Source organism: Gasterosteus aculeatus, chromosome 11 (genome assembly GCF_964276395.1).
Source record: "Gasterosteus aculeatus chromosome 11, fGasAcu3.hap1.1, whole genome shotgun sequence".
In the NCBI taxonomy this organism is placed as follows: Eukaryota; Metazoa; Chordata; class Actinopteri; order Perciformes; family Gasterosteidae; genus Gasterosteus; species Gasterosteus aculeatus.
Window position 1 is genome coordinate 17883842 of NC_135699.1, and position 16442 is coordinate 17900283.

Here is a 16442-nt window from a genome sequence, read left to right on the forward strand (position 1 = left end):
GCATGAGGGAATTATACATTGTAGTAGTAGTAATGATTATAATACTAATATATTCTTCAAATGATCAAAATCCAAAATAATAACAAAATATACATATGTTGTTTTATTATCTGATTAAAAGTGAGAAAGCTTTCACGATTATTTTGAATATTGTGTAAGTTAATTCCTCTGTGAAGTAAAAACGGGTCAAATGCACTTTGGTGTCCATGGAGTTGTTTAATTTCAATATAAAGCAATATATTATTATAATATAGTTTAAAGTTGTGGTTTGTTGTGGATTCATTATTTGCAGCCTTAACTATATTCCTATAAAATGTTTATCTTGTTGACTTTATTTGAGTCGTGATGAGGACCCTCACAGACCAGAAACACACAACACGCTGGAGATTCAGACCCTTCAATTCACGGAGATTTATTGGAGCAACACACACCCGGATAAACAAAGCTTGTTTGACAACAAGAGCCCGTTTTTTCCATTTTATTCCTAAACAAAGAAACAAAACATCCCTAAATGAGTGAAGTTTCAAGTTATCAGAATCAGAACCATTTATCTGCCAAGAGAAACATTTACAAAGTGCAAGAAATATGGATGAACATCACATTTACAAATTAAGTCCACAGGCGAACAGATACTCTACACAAGTGTACTGTGAGTGTGTGTGAAAGTGATCAAGGGTGTGTACAGGTGGAGTAGAGAGTAGAGAGGGTGTGCAGGGGAGTGATCAGTTGAAAAATAATAAATTAATACTGCTTTAGAAATTCCATCCCTATCGTCTGTACCTAAACGCACCGTAAAGTCCGCGGTCCCTTTAAACTGAAGCTCCTCCTCTTCCGCTGAGCCACGTCATCACCCACCACAAACAAACATGGCGACGCGCTGCACCGGCGCGGCGATTCTGGTCGCGTTTGCTGTGATTTCTTCCGTTTCGGCGGCTTTGTTCGCCCCCGGTTCCGGTGTAACGTGGCCGGTCGTGTCTCTGGCCGTCGCCACCGGACTGGCGTCGCTGTGGTTGCGGCGGCGGGACGACGGGACCGAGCGGCGGGTCTGCGTGCTGGTCCTGGGGGATCTGGGTCGCAGTCCCCGGATGCAGTATCACGCGCTGTCCCTCAGCAAACACGGATATCACGTGACCTTTGTGGGGTTCTCAGGTAAGAGTGAACCCTCGTTACGTCATTCATGCACCTGTTTCCTCCACGTCCCCAACAGCAGCACTCAAAAACAATAATAAAGTGTCATTTATTCTAATAATACCTCAATGTTATGACTGTGGGTCAGTGGGGAGCAGGTCGTCCTCCAATCAGAGGGTTGTCGGTTCGATCCCAGGCCCGGCTAACCCGCATGCCGTTGTGTCCTTGGGCAAGACACTTAACCCAACATGGCTCCTGTAGCTGTGACTACAGTGTGTGAATGTTAGTTACTGATGGCAGGTGTCACTGTGTGTGGTTCTCCTGTCATCAGTGTGTGAAGGGGTGTGAATGGGTGTGAATGGGTGAATGATGTCATGTAGTGTTAAAGCGCTTTGAGTGGTCAGAAGACTAGAAAAGCGCGATACAAGTACAGACCATTACCATTTACATTTATAAGAGAGTTGTGTGAAGTATTACTAGTATACCGTTACCACACTTTGAAAGTACTCTGTACTAAATACTATACTGGAAAATTACACTATTACCGCAGTGTAAAACATCTGCTACTGCTGCTAAGTACTGTTAGAATAAAAACAACTATTCCACACTGTAGTGAAGTACTAGCATGAAAAAGAAATACTCGCAGTAATTACTAATACTGTAGGAATACCCTGCTACAGGAAAATGTCCTTCAGTAAAAGTATATAAGTAGTATCATTAAAATGGAGTATTCAAGCTGTGTCATGCTGTTGTATATTCTAATATATCATTCTGTTGCTCATAAACTGGAGCTCATTATTTTTATGATCGATTAATCTGAGGATCATTTCCTCCAATAATCATCAGATTGGTTGGTTTGTAAAAATAGTGAAATTAATAAATATTCTCAAAAAGCTCAGAATGAATAAAACTATTTTTTTCTGCTCTTCTCATTTTAGAAACGAAACCTCACGAAGACGTTCTGAGACAAGAGAGAATAAAGATGGAGCCCATAAGAGAAGTGAAAGGAGTTCAAGGTACAAAGTACAACGGGTAGTAACGACATGTAGTACATTCGAGTACAGCGTCCTTCTGAGATGTAGTGCGATATAAAGTACAACATGTACTTCTTCCTCAGTTGGACCAAAGATCTTCACGTATGTGACGAAGGTGATTCTTCAGACTCTGCAGCTTCTTCTTGTTCTGCTGAAGATGGAGACTCAGTCTCACATACTGATGCAGGTACCTAACTTCTCTTGGTGTACTTTCTGTGTACTTTGTCATATTGACGCTCTGAATTCAAATAAATGAACCTGTTGGAACATTTTCAGAAACACAGATTAATGTTTCCTGCTCTTATAATACAGAAACTATCGGATAACAACATCACCTAGAAGCACAAGCTGAACTTAGCTCCGCCCCTCTGTGGTTCCCCAGAATCCTCCTGGCCTGCCCGGCATGGCGGTGGCCTGGCTCGTGTGCGTCCTGCGCGGCAGCAGGTTCGTCGTCGACTGGCACAACTACGGCTTCACCATCATGGCGCTGAGCCTCGGGGCGGCGCACCCGCTGGTCCGGCTGGCCAAGTGGTGAGAGGCTTATTGATCAGCGATCGACCAGATCGATCGGCGAGGACACCCACCCCTGAACCCTCTCTGTCGGTGTTCGCTCCTCCCAGGTACGAGCACTTCTTCGGCCCTCTGGCCGCTCACAGCCTGTGCGTTACCGCGGCGATGAAGGACGACTTGCAGAAGAACTGGGGCATCGGGTACGTCGGTTTTTAGTCCAGCAGAAGTGGCTGTAAAGAAGCTTCACGAGGTTGAGGTGGTGTCGCCCGACGCCGCCTGTGTGTGCGAGCATCACGGAGACAGAGCGCTGTGACTGTTTCCAGGGCGACGACGCTGTACGACCGGCCGGCCTCCGTCTTCAGGGAGACGCCGGTGAAGAGGAGGCACGAGCTCTTCGTCCGGCTGGCCGACGCCCATCTTCAGTTCCAGAGCAGCGGGTGAGACGACGCGCCCTTCGCTCGCAGCGCTCGTCTCCCCCGTGCGGCCGCGGGAGTATAGAGAGATAGAACATAGAACCACGGGCTTCAGAGGGAGGACCCGAAGTCACCATGGCAACGCAGATCACAGTTAAATCATAGCGAAACTAAAGTCAGAATTACAGTGCCGGAGAGATTCGTAAAATTCTGGGAAAAGTGTCTGAGATAAAAGTCTAAAGTGAAAGAAGGTGAAGCTCGTTCCAGTGTCGTTGCTTCTCAGCCGACGGCCTGGAGCCTTTTCTCTCGTGTTCTCACACGCTAAGGATTGTGGGTAATTGTGTCCTTTTTAAAGCTTTCCGTTCGCTGCGTTAAAATGTACGTTTGCTGTTTAGCGGCGTCTGTGGGGGACGAGCTTCCGTAACAACAGAAAAAACAAGTTTATTAATCATGTTTTTTCCTTTAATATTCCAATTATTTCTTGTGAATTGCCCAATGATTCTCCACCTTTTGGCCTCACCTGCCGTGTGCTCCCCAGGTGTGAGGAGGACGAGCGGGTGGAGGGGACGGCCTTCTCCGTCCGTGACCTCAGTGGGGACGCGGTGACCTTGAGGGCGGAGCGACCGGCGCTGCTGCTCAGCAGCACCAGCTGGACAGGTGGAAAAAGAGATTATCAAATACGATTTTAATTCATAGTATAACCATCTGCTTTAGGGCGGGGCTACACACTGATTGACAGGTCTCTAACAGCGACGTATACGTCCTCCTCAGTCCTTATATGGTCGCTTCCTGTTGACTAGTTATCGAAAAACAAGATGGCCGAAGTCCCACATCAAAACATCCGCAAACCAACGAGCGGCGTCTTTGTCGCTTAAAACTTAAAACTCTTTGAATTTTCTTACTGCTTTGTAATCATTCTGAAGATCCTCAGAGCTTTTATTTTGATGTAACACCTGTGTCGTCTCTCTCCCCAGAGGACGAAGACTTCTCCGTCCTCCTGGACGCCCTTGAAGGTACGACAGCTTTTCTAAAAACACGGATCTTCTTCTGTTGAAAGTTTGTTCCTCATCGGTGGATCCGTCCTCGACAGATTACGAAGGATTCATCAACGCAGGAGCCGCTCTGCCACCACTGGTGTGTGTCATCACAGGTGAGTGAGTGTGAGTCCATGTCTGTCCTGTCTCTGGAGCGGGGCTTACCTGTGTGCGTGTGCGTGTAGGTAGGGGTCCTCAGAAGGATCACTACATGAAGCTGATCGACTCCCTTCGTTTGGAGCACGTGAAGATCTGCACCCCGTGGCTGGAGGCAGAGGACTACCCCGTCTTACTGGGTGAGAGGAGGACACAAACGTTTTGAAACGCTGTTTCAAAATAAAAGTCTGAACCTCTATTAAAAAAGGCCATTAAAAACGTGTGTGTGTGTGTGTTCAGGTTCAGCCGATCTGGGTGTTTGTCTCCACAAGTCGTCCAGCGGTCTGGATCTACCCATGAAGGTGGTGGACATGTTTGGCTGCTGCTTGCCCGTCTGCGCCATCCACTTCAACTGGTGAGAGCGCACACACACAGACACACACACACACACACACGGGACGAACACTTCAGATGGTTAAAGACGGGGATTTAGACTTGGTGCTTGTGTGATGATGATGATTCGGTCTCTTGTCCTCAGTTTACACGAGCTGGTGAAGCACGAGGAGAACGGTCTGATCTTCAGAGACTCTCAGGAGCTCGCCGAGCAGCTCAAGGTGCGAGCAAGAGGCTTCTTCTGACTTCATACGACCTCCGACCCCTCCCAGCACTGAGTACAGTGTCTCTGTCTCCTAGTCTAAAGGACGTCCCTCCCTGTGTCACAGTCTCTCCTCTCAGGGTTTCCCTCCTCAGACGGCAGACTGGGAGACTTCAGGAGGAACCTGCGGACCAGCAGGGGACAGAGCTGGGACGACAACTGGGACCAGACCGTCCTGCCGCTGGTTGCGCCGCCCTGACAGGACCTTCAACCACCGACGCCAAGATTAAGAATAAAACGTATCTGAATGGAGTTACTGACTAAAGAGGATTGTAAATCAGCATCTTTAATACTTATTATTTTTATTATTAGGACCTAAAAACCTTTTCATTCCGTTGTTTGTTTTCTACCTGAATGTATAAAAAGGACTTTGATACGATGTACATTTGTATATAAAATCTTTATTGTGTCACCTGAACAGTGAGATTATTTCTACTGGAGCGACTCTGTCGTAATGAAACACCCGGCTGACGTCGCCCGACATCACGCGGTGTTCGATCCCGGCGCCTCCTGTCAAAATAAGAGCGCGTCAGAAAGGTGTGAATGTTGGACGAGTCGTTGACTTACTGAGCGGGTTCCTCTCACTGAGCTGCTGCTTGAAGCCGCCGTACGTCTCCTGGTTCCTGACGGTGGAGCAGACGAGGAGCTCCGGGGACGAACCCCTCAGGACCTCAGACAGCAGCTTCACCAGACTCTCCACGACCTCCGGGTCGTACACCACATCTGCACCAGAGGGAGGAAACATCTGCATCTCAGGGAGGCTGATCTTTGTGATCGTTTTCCACCAACTTCTGTTAAGCAGCGAGGATCAAGATTTCTTTATTATCGATGGATCCGATTACAAAGTCACCAGACAACTCCATCAAACTCTCCGACACGAATCCTCTGGGACGCACCGGCCCTCTGGACTCTGACCTGCAGCGATGACCACGTCGGCTCCGACCTGAGCGACCCGCGCCCCCGTCACGGTGGTCCAGTCCAGCTCCTCCACCGCGGCCGCCGGCTCAGTCAGCCCGTTTCGCCGCACGTTGCCTCTCAGCTTCTGCAGGACTTCGGGGTGACAGTCGCTGAACACGTACCTGCTCGGGCCACAGGAGCGACAGATGGCCACGCCGGTCAGACCCACGCCGCTGCCGAGCTCCAGGACCGTCCTGAGGGACCAAAGGGGGCGGGGTTAAGTTCCCCAAACAATATCAGGGGAAGAAATGTTTTGAAAAAAAATGCAAAATATCTTGTGTTTTTGCCAAATCAAAAAATATATTTTATATTGAAAAAAATGGTGGAGGCTTGTTTGGGGTACCTGCCGGTGAAGGTGTGGCGGTGGTCCAGAGCCCACTCAGCCAGGTAGAGAGCCGCCTCCCACGTCACCAGACCGGTGGTCCCCTCCGAGATCAGAGCCACGCTCTCCAGCAGACTGACGGCCCCCCCGCCGGGCTGCAGAGCACGAAATGAATACTAATTACTTGTGTTGGCGCTATTTGTTTCTATTCATCTCGTCATAGGTAGTATTGCTTCATGGGTACCAGCAGGTAGCTCTTGTAGCACTCAGTCGTGTCTTCAGCGGCGATGACTTCAGCCAGCGCGTCGTACAGCTCGTCCAGCGGTTCACAGCCCGCCGCCTCCTCCTGTGGGGACACGAGAAGCCAAAGCTAAAGCTGCATTCTCTCCAATGACCACCGGGGGGCGACTCCTCTGGTCCTATATGAGAACATGACTTATTTGTTCCCTCAGTAAACATTGTAAACATAAGTTTATGGTCTCAGTCTCTAGTTTCAAGTCTTCTTTAATACAGCATGATGGTCATTTAGTAAATTACGGTCCATGTAGAGTCAAACAGACATAAAGCAGGGGACGCTTTAGGGTGGAGCTTACTGTGATTGACAGGTCTCTAATAAGCGTGTGACCATGAGTTTAATGGAATCTTTGCTTTTACATTAAAACAAAATACGTGTGTTGCATTTATAAAAAACTGACTGAATAATCTGGTTGATTAAAGGGAGATTCTGTAATAATCAACAAGAACAAATTAAAGTAACTAAACAAAGTGGTGGTTCAGAAACTGACCCGCCTGATGAGCTCGGAGAGGAAGCGCTTCCTGTATCTGACCGAAGGAGGACACGTCCGGCTCAGAGAGTGAAGACAGGTCTGTCAAAGACACAAAAGACTCCCTATCGGTCATCGTATCAAAACTCTTTATGATCGTACGTCCGACAGCGGCTCACTCACCTGTTTTAGGATGTCGGAAATCAGATCTGACGATTTGTTGCATTCTAGATATTTTTCTAAAAACTGAAACGTAGAAATTTGTTATAAGTTATAAACTCTGAAGCTTTTTAACGTCTTTGATGAGATGTATTTGCTAAATACACTTATTCATGAGTAAAGTGTTAAGGATTTCCCCACAATTTGGATACAATAATTTTAATACAAAAGCTATTGCCTCCTTCCTTTATCAGCCAACACTTGTGTGATATGTAAAATATATTAATCAATTGTGATCTTTTAACACATTACTACACCCTGGATTTCATGTCAAATACAATATTAAAAATTGAAAACAACAAAATGACATTTGAACAAATCAACGTAAAAGAGCTAGTTAAAGTCGCCTGTTATGTTCCTTTTCCATTTTAAGCCCACAAAGGGTTCAATAAAACATTCACACAGGAGAATCCGCGGACCGGTGAAGCAGTGACACATGTTTGGTTAGGCGCTCGTCTGACGTCACACGAAGACGTCTCTGGTGCTCACCGTCCAGGGAAAAGAACGCAGACGCCTCATCGCGAAGAAAGACGCCTGAAAGTCCCGTAAGACATCCGTCTTCTCCACCGCATCGCTCTCTGCGGGTCGGTCCGGCTCTGAGCCCTCCATGTTCCCTCAACGTGTCGGTGTTTACTTCCGGCTTACCCACAAGGCATCGCGATCTTGTCACGCTAGACCCCTGGGAATTGTAGTTTTCTTTTAGTGTACATAAAATGCATGAAATAAAACAATTATAAATGTAAACATATATCATTGTATGTATATGTATTGTTGGATATGCTTTTATTAAATTGGAAATACATCAAATACGATTAAATAAATATAAAATAATAATTTAACCCTGTTTTGTTTTGACACACTAAGATAAAAAATAGCTATTTTAGTGACGTATGAGGATATTTAGTACTTGAAGGGTCTGAAGTTAACAATCTTTCAAGAATATTTGATTTTTATTTTCGCTGGTTGGAGGTTTGCATCCCGCTCTTTTCTTGCTATGTCACTGCAGCAGGAGATAAATCTCTTTACGGTTGGGCCAACTCCTCATTCACCAGTAACTCATCAGCACACACACTGAGCCTTTAGTGGTGAGTAACAAGCATGTCGTTATTATTGGTATTATCATACTTATTATTAGTCGTAGTAGCAGATGCAATAGTAGTAGCAGTATTGTACATGATTATTAAGTAATGATTAAAGTGTCGACATTATCAATTGAATACATTTAGGACTGAAGGATTTTTTAATGAGCCAGAAATGTCCTGAAAGTTTGGTACAAAAAATAAATTGACTATGTGAAGTTTTTAAGGTTAATATAAGTTGATATTTGTATTTATACATATATTGCTTTTATTAGTAAACTGTTAACCACTGAAACTATTCTCAGACGTATGTTACCATGATGTAATATTTGTTGATTGTTTTGTCCAATTCCATTTTTGCTAGTGTAAAGTGTATTATTTTATACTTAAAGATAAACAAAACATCCGATAAACACTACTGTCCTGAGTGCCAAGTCCTACTGAAATGATTCAAAACACGTTTGAGACAGTTGAAAAAAGACCTTTATGATTTTAATATGAATAACGTTTAATGATTCCCTCGCTTTCATCTTTTAAAGCAACTCGACGGGATGTACAAAGATAACCGGAACACACGTAAACATCGCGTTTCTCCCCGGACCACTTAATGCATCGGACTGTCAACAAACAATATGGCGGCTTAACCGAACTCTACTCGAAGTAACAAATGGCGTTGTGGTGTTAAAGAAGGTAAATAGGGTTTATTTTAATACACGTATCTGGAATCCATTATGTGGTTAGACAGTTGGATGTTAAACCTCTGGTGAAATGACGTAGCGCCATTATCGTCTAATCAAATGTGTCTTATTGCCGGTGAGAAAACCTTCACGGCTCAATCTTACACGATGGCCTCAAGTGCTCTTTTTAAATAATGCGCTTCGGCCTTTTTTAAATAAACATATTTCATCTGTAAATTCCCGCTTTTATTTTTCGTTAACAAACCGAAGCTAACCTACTTTCTTTGCTAGCTCGCTGACGTCACTGACATCAATATCTGCCTCGAGCCTTCTGTGTTGCCACAACAACGCGCGAGACCGTCAATACGTCAAGGTCATCGAAGGAGGTCAACCGCCTCGCGCCGCTCATTTCCGCTCGCCCCCAAACTCGAAAGAAACATCTGTACATTTAATATCCTTTAATTCATATCCAGTCACACTTTCATGTGAATCACTCCACAGAAGACGAGTATCTCACGAATAACAGGAATTGTTATAAATCAATATCTCGTTGGTCTGTAATTACAATTATTTTGTTGCGCTTTTGGAAATACGGTCAGTTGTGGAAGCAGTACACATACTAGTAAAAGTACTAGAATATAAAATAATACAGTATACTATATTATGGTGTGATAATACATCGATTTAAATTAACATTACTTACTAACATTGAAGCTGTTTTTTCGGGGGGCATTTCTTCTTGTGTACTTTTCTATGACATATCTATAACAATAAATCATAGTGTATTTGAAACTACAAATAGGGTCAATGTTTCCCCTACCATTATAACAGCCCCCCCCCCCCCCTTCTAAAAAGGTGTGGAATGAAGTTAACGGTAGAGCAAATCATCAAGGTGTTTAAAACTACAGTTTTGTAGTGTTTTACAGGAAATGTGTCTTCAGGAGGAACCAGTGGGTTTAATGCGTAAATCACAAGTGATCGCGAGGCGGATGAACATTACGTTTCTGTTTTTTTTGTTTTAATAAAATGAACGTTGTGTGCAGCAGAGGAAGGACCCGCTTCTGGAGGCTGAGCGTGGAGCTCCACTGACGCCATGGTGCTGAAGGTCTTCTTCCCGCAGTGCTGTAACCGGGCCGACAGCGGCCTGCTGGTCGGCCGCTGGATCTCCGGCCACGACTCGGCCGTGGTGCTGGCGGTGATCCACTACCCCTTCATCCCGGGGCAGGTCAAACAGTACGTCCAGAAGGTCAGTGCGACACCGGGCCGGCCGGGTTTGGGTCTTCTGGATGAAAAGAAGAACAGAAATCTGCTGAATCATAACACTGTTGCTCCTCTTATTGCTGATGCAAACAAAGATACAACATTACTGGATTAGAAAAGGTACACGGTCTTTATTCTGCCCCCCCGCGTAGATGCAGGCTCAGAGTGGGGTGGAGCTGTCGGTGCTCGGCTCCTGGAGTTTACCCAAAGACGGACAGGAGGGCATGGAGAGCTTCCTGAGAGACCTCAGCACCATCTTCCCCCAGGAACGCTGGCTCCAGATCAACCGCGAGCTGGGCAAGACGGGCTTCACCTGCCAGGTGGTCCACCGCGATCAGAGTGAGACCCTCTACAGTCCTTGTGCTCTCTGCTCACCACTAGTTTCTGTTTGCAACATGAAAAGAATCAATTCAACGATTACTTTCCTGTGCAAACTATTGATGTACTGCTGAAGCACATTTTCATTTCATTGAGTTATTGTTGTTTTTAATTGAGTTTTTTAGTTTCTGTATCATTTAGTTTCTGTTTCTGCATCAGCAGTGTGTTTTGTTCAAGGAAGTTAAGAAAACTATCAAGCGTTTACAATTAATTTAACTAGATGGAAAAGTAGTCCAGAGGGAAGCGAAGAAGAAGGTTGAGGGAGGTGATGAAGAAGTGGAGGAGGAGGAGGAGGAGAAGGTGATCTTTGTCCACTACGAGCAGAAGAAGGTGATGTTCTCGCAGCTCCACCCCGTGGAGAACGGAGTTCCTCACCCCACAACGGATCCCCCGTCCGAGCTGAGACAGGTAGCCGCCGGCGGTCGTCTCCACAGTTTGTAGTCCTCCTAAAGGGAACAACAACACTTGTTTACATGTTGCCAGAGGACGTGCAGAGTGAAGTGCACGTGTGTAGTCAGCTCAGTTTACAAGCTCCCCCCTCCGGTCCAGATGTTCCGGACTGTGGCCAGCAGCGCCCCTCTCTTCTTCCTGGATCGCTACGACGACGGGCCGCTGAAGTCCACCCACTGGCAGACGGAGGGACGGGAGGCGAGCATCATCGTGGAGCTGCTGAAGCAGGCGTCCGTCCCGCTCTGCCTGCTCATCGGCTGGCTGCTCTCCGTCTGGTCCTGGATCTGTAACCTCCGGTGAGAGGGGAGGAGCCCTGAAGACACCTGCTCACGTTTATAAGATGTGTCTTGTAGAGACAAGGAGACACTGTGTCCTGGCTGCGATGGATCTTGTCTTAAGAATAGATTTGTCCAACATGGCGTCGGCTCCCTTCTGTGGGAGTTGGAGGGGAGTGACTCTGATCTGTAAACCTCATCGTCATGCTCATCATAATCATCACCCTCATCATCATCACCCTGTCTCCTCCTCAGGGTCTTCAGCCTCTTCCCACTGCGCTTCCTGTCCAGTAAGCTGTCCACGTGTGTGCAGCTGAGCTACAGAAGCGAACACATGAGGACGCTGAGCTCCAGGACGCCTGCCGCCGGACACGCCCACTTCATGAGGTGATCCGGGATTTAGACCCCACCGAATGTTTCTGATTGAGTATTTATTTACTATTAATTCATTTGTCAGAAAGAGATGAATCCGTGACACTCTGTGTCTCTGTCCCTGTCTGTCCGTAGGAAGGCCAACATGGTGGTGTCCTTCCTGGTGGACGTGTCTCTGGGCATGTTGCTGGTCTGGTGGCTCTACAGAGACGAGCACATCTCCATGTTGGCCAACGCGCTGCTTCCTGCAGCTGAGGTACGACTTCCTCTCTGCGGAGCTGATGGAAGCCTCGCTGTGAAGCGTAAGTGGAACAAAGCTGTAGCTGATGAGCGGTGCGGTTCCTCCTCAGCATGTGGCGAAGGAGCTGGAGGAGCTGCTGCAGTGGCTGATGGGAGCTCCCGCTGGGCTGAAGATGAACCGGGCCCTGGACCAGGTCCTGGGTCGCTTCTTCCTCTATCACATCCACCTGTGGATCAGTGAGTCTCGCACACAGCACACAGAGCTCAGCTGCCCCCCCCCCCACCCCCTCCTCACGCCTCCTGCCTCCCCCAGGCTACGTCCACCTGATGTCCCCCTTCGTCGAGGGGATCCTGTGGTACGGAGGCCTGTCGGCCTGCTTCGGCCTGACCTTTGCCCTCTCGCTGCTCTCTGACATGGTGGCCCTGCTCACCTTCCACATCTACTGCTTCTACGTCTACGGAGCCAGGTGAGGCGTCCGCGCTCCCTCTGGCTTCTCTGTCGTAGCTCTTGGTGTCCTACTTCGCTGGTTTGAACTGACGGCATCACCCTGAACATCTGCTGCTTCACAGAGAACGTTCAGGCTGCTTTGTGCAGGTTTCACTTATGAGAAGTGATCAGCGCTTCAGGATGTTCCGTCATGAACTGAACTCTGCCTGCGGGCGTGTGGTGTGATGGAGGCTGAGCTCTGAGACGAGGCTCTTGGATCTGAATGAATGAATTATGAATTTGCTCCACAGATCCGTGGAGCAAAATGAAATATTGCCAACTGTCCTCGCTGCATATTGATGCTCCAGCAGCTCTCTGAATATGAGTTTAAGGGGCTTTGTCAGTGACTTATTAAATCTGAATGCGTGAACCTAAAAATACCTCCTGCTGTGATCCGAGACACGCTCCTTTCCTCAGACTTCTTGCTGTTATTATGTGAGAATATACCAGAATAATAGTTTATAGATATTTTACAGTTCATGGGGGGGTCTGACCATCATTTTTATATTTACTCTCCTTTATTCCTAAAAGCTTCTCGTAAAAGGTTTGAACTCCCCTTTGAATGTAACAATGAATTATGGATTTAGCACATTAAATAATTGAACAAGAGGCCTGTACATGAACCACAGATAAATATAACTTCCAATTCTTCTCTTTTCCTTCTTTCTTTTATTCATATTTAAAGGTGAGGTGAGAAAAGATGGTTATTTTTTATAATTCAGTTTTACTTCTGTGAGCAAACCTATAACAGTACATATGAGTGTTTAATGTTCTCATATCTATATATTATATTATGGTGTGCCGTGTTCAGGTTGTACTGCCTGAAGATCTACGGCCTCTCGTCTCTCTGGAGGCTCTTCAGAGGGAAGAAGTGGAACGTCCTGAGACAAAGGGTGGACTCCTGCTCCTACGACCTGGACCAGGTGACGGACACACACACACACACACACACATTGACACACTGACAGACCCACTAACTGGGATGTCTCTTGTCCTCAGCTCTTCATCGGCACGCTGCTCTTCACCATCCTGCTGTTCCTGCTCCCCACCACGGCGCTCTACTACCTGGTCTTCACTCTGGTGCAGGAAACCATCTATATTATACACACGAGTGTGATTCAGATCCATCACTGCCTCTGGACGCTGTAACGAGCATGTTATTCCCGTCAAACTGCCCTGGAGATTATTAGAACTTCTGCCCTTAGCGCCACATGGTGGCTCCTGCACGTTTGACTGAACATTTACAAGCCAGAACTTCTCGAGTGGTTTAGGGCCTCCTGCCCTTTCTGCTCCCGGTGGGGTGTGTTTGTTTTTGACGCCTGTGTGTCCCCGTGTCCTGCAGCTGCGCTTGGTGGTGGTGCTGTTCCAGGGCGTCCTCCACCTCAGCGTGGACTTCATCAACTCCTTCCCCCTGTTCGCTCTGGGCCTCCGCCTCACTCGCCACCACCGCCTGGCAGGTAGGTGGAGCTTCGTCCTGGAGTCTGAGGACCAGAGGATAATAAACCCAGTGCTCACAGGATCCTCCTGGAGTCTTCTTAGACCGTAGACATCTACAGACTGGACGTAATCTGATTGAATCCAACCACTGATCTCTTCCAGAGGGCGTGAAGTTCAGGGTGCTGTGTGAGGAGCCTGGGACGGCCCTCCACCTGCTGATGGAGGTGAGAGGTCACGTTTGGTTTCTGCTTTGAAGATCTTGTTCTAATGTGTAATGTTTGAGCCTCCTCCTCAGTACGTTCTCCTCCTCAGATCAACCCTCTGAAGTGCAGCACGGTGGTCCAGACCTACCGCACGCCCACCTACAGCTGCTACCCCAGAGACTCGTGGGCCGCCCTGGTCAAGAAGCTGTTTGTTGGGGAGCTGGTTTACCCCTGGAGGCACAAAACCACCAAGACGGACTGAGGGGGCTCCGAGGAAAGGGAAGTGACATGTCCGATTGGAAGGACTGAACCTGAGAGGCCACCGTACTTTCTGATTCTGATCGGAGTTCATGTTTTAGAGCCAGTAAACCTAAAAACCAGCAAGTAGTCAGGTCCTGCTGTTGTAAGAACTGTGATCGTAAGATGAGTATTTCCCCTTGGGGATTAATAAAGTTTATATCTATCCATCTATTTTGTTACAGTTTCGTTAAGGTCAGATATGAAATTAAACTCAGTCATTTTTATTCTTGGTGTTTCCTTCACGGAAGCTTCACTAAAGGACCAAATTAAAAGGCCGTGGCGGGGGAGGGGGGGGGGGAACAATCTGAGACATAACTCGCAGAAGATCTTCTCTGAGACGAAGGTTGTGACCCGCGAGCAAAATATATGAATTGTATGTATTTCTGTTCACCTGTATGTATCGTTCAGGACCTTCACTCGCTCACAGGACGTTGTTACCTTACCAAACGTTCAGGCGGCCGTTGCCATGGTTTCACACTCCACAAGAGAACGGATTTTGTTCCTCAACCCAAAACGGCCCAAAAGTATTTTTCTTGTAAATCTGTGACTTCATAATCACAGAATCTTGCCGTTTAATTTTCTTGAAAATTTGGATTTATTTTCTCAGAAATTCACCTCTTTAATCTCAGAAAATCTTCAATATATATTTGAGTTAAATTCACAATTTTTTTCTGTCATTGTTAAAATAATTTGAACCATGAATAAAAATCTCTTCTTACTTTAGACTTTAATTCAATTCCCTTTTTACTTTTAACGCTGATAGTTAGTCATACTTTTATATTTATCGTTTATATTTTTAGTCATATACCGTATTACTGCCACATGAAAACAGCACGACCCCACGATTTCTGGTTTTAATAACATGGTCACCATTAAACGTTGGACCTTAAATTAGATTTTAAACTATTAGTGTTCATGAATTTAATTTGTATTGGTAGTTCTTTTTTTTTAGGAAAATGTGAGGAATTCTTGTCGTAAATCCGATATTTATGTGTTAACTGCACTGATCGTGTAGATAGTTGTAGATTTTTAGATTTTATATTATTAAAGTATTTGCAAAAGTCAAATAATACAGACTGATTTATCTTTATTATTCATATGTTTAATAATTTGTGTTTTTATTACTACATGAAACGATGACACTCATTGTGTTCTGTTGCTATGGAAACCCTTATAACAACCAGACGGATTCCGCTCTGGGTCAGTTTGTCAGCATTTGTGCCAATTTATGTCGTTTTCAGTTCAATATTGTCCTTTGTAACAAACACGATGCCTCACTCAGCACAAACTCTACAATACTTAAAGTAATCCATCATAATTATTATTGTTATTGTGCCCGGCTGATGGTTTTCATGTTTTTGTCCCAATCCAGGTTGAATATGAATTTGTTGATTTCTGATGATTTCCTGAAATTTCTCAATAAATGTGTATTTTTCTTTCTATTGGTCTTTTATTTCATACCACTTTTGATCCAAACTAAGTGTTCCATTGTCTCTTAATAAAAATCTGTGCTTATTTGACATACGGCTCTTATCTCTTTATAAACTGTTAATAGAATCATTTTAATGTTGTGACAGTCTTATATTATTTCATCTTATCTGTAATATCAATACATTATGAATCTATTCCAAGTGGAACGCATTTGCTATTTAACAGGATTAGTTTTACCAGCAGTGAACCATAACTGGTACAGAAAGAGACCATCTATCTGGTCTACATTGTTGAGTGCTTTTCAGAATAAAAGCACAGGTTTTGCAGTAAAAGCTTCACCCAGGGTGTTTTTTACACATTTAGTTTAACTCAGAGTTTCATTTCATCTATTTATCCTGAAGTTAATCAGCAAAAGAGTAGTAGTTTAACAACAAAATGAGTTTCTCCTTCGGTGACTCATCGTGTTGTGAAAACTTTAAACACACACTCATACGGCCACACACAAAGTTATTAATGTTACTACATACTTTTACTTAATACAACATGCAATCTGTCTCGTGGCATTTTAACAGAGGATAATATGCAACAGTGTCATTTGTCATAACAATTTATCAATCTTTGGGCCAACCTGGTGCATCACCTTTACACACCTAAAACGCCTTTAAACGCCTGGTGCCCCTAGTGTCATCACAAATAAACATAAAAACAACCAAATAATCAC

At 45.5% G+C, this 16442-nt stretch overlaps 3 protein-coding genes across 14 annotated transcripts; 2 read left to right on the plus strand and 1 right to left on the minus strand.

Moving 5' to 3' along the window:
* Positions 1-463: 463 nt before the first annotated feature.
* eef2kmt (eukaryotic elongation factor 2 lysine methyltransferase) lies at positions 464-7806 on the minus strand. Of its 8 annotated transcripts, none has more exons than XM_078084194.1 (11): positions 7622-7786; positions 7097-7159; positions 6935-7015; positions 6394-6495; positions 6171-6304; positions 5786-6021; positions 5456-5593; positions 5284-5380; positions 4285-4627; positions 3606-3734; positions 464-3500 (listed from the first exon to the last, which is right to left on the minus strand). In XM_078084194.1, exons 1-9 carry the CDS (start codon positions 7739-7741, stop codon positions 4624-4626), a joined length of 975 nt encoding a protein of 324 aa, XP_077940320.1. In that variant the 5' UTR covers positions 7742-7786; the 3' UTR covers positions 464-3500; positions 3606-3734; positions 4285-4623. The 8 variants fall into 8 exon arrangements, with proteins under 8 accessions (XP_077940320.1, XP_077940323.1, XP_077940325.1 ...); XM_078084197.1 differs by having other exon boundaries at positions 1980-3500; positions 3593-3734; positions 4285-5075; ... (1 more) ...; positions 6171-6325; positions 7622-7784; XM_078084199.1 differs by having other exon boundaries at positions 1980-3734; positions 4285-5075; positions 5767-6021; positions 7622-7784.
* On the plus strand, positions 846-5288 carry alg1 (ALG1 chitobiosyldiphosphodolichol beta-mannosyltransferase). The gene is made up of 13 exons (XM_040190537.2): positions 846-1149; positions 2067-2144; positions 2246-2349; positions 2545-2693; positions 2783-2872; positions 2996-3109; positions 3624-3742; positions 4060-4098; positions 4176-4235; positions 4305-4415; positions 4516-4630; positions 4754-4829; positions 4938-5288. The coding sequence occupies exons 1-13, from the start codon at positions 867-869 to the stop codon at positions 5067-5069; spliced, it is 1470 nt and encodes a 489-aa protein (XP_040046471.2). The 5' UTR covers positions 846-866; the 3' UTR covers positions 5070-5288.
* A 328-nt stretch (positions 7807-8134) lies between the features above and the next one.
* On the plus strand, positions 8135-15730 carry pigq (phosphatidylinositol glycan anchor biosynthesis, class Q). 5 transcript variants are annotated; one of them, XM_040191171.2, is made up of 15 exons: positions 8144-8217; positions 8751-8901; positions 9932-10134; positions 10301-10487; positions 10747-10934; positions 11076-11272; positions 11507-11638; positions 11759-11879; positions 11974-12100; positions 12177-12330; positions 13162-13273; positions 13350-13430; positions 13693-13807; positions 13950-14011; positions 14100-15730. In XM_040191171.2, the coding sequence occupies exons 3-15, from the start codon at positions 9982-9984 to the stop codon at positions 14250-14252; spliced, it is 1782 nt and encodes a 593-aa protein (XP_040047105.2). In that variant the 5' UTR covers positions 8144-8217; positions 8751-8901; positions 9932-9981; the 3' UTR covers positions 14253-15730. The 5 variants fall into 5 exon arrangements, with proteins under 5 accessions (XP_040047109.2, XP_040047108.2, XP_040047105.2 ...); XM_040191172.2 differs by having other exon boundaries at positions 9935-10134; XM_040191173.2 differs by lacking the exon at positions 8144-8217 and adding an exon at positions 9180-9274 and having other exon boundaries at positions 8807-8901; positions 9935-10134.
* Positions 15731-16442: the final 712 nt, after the last annotated feature.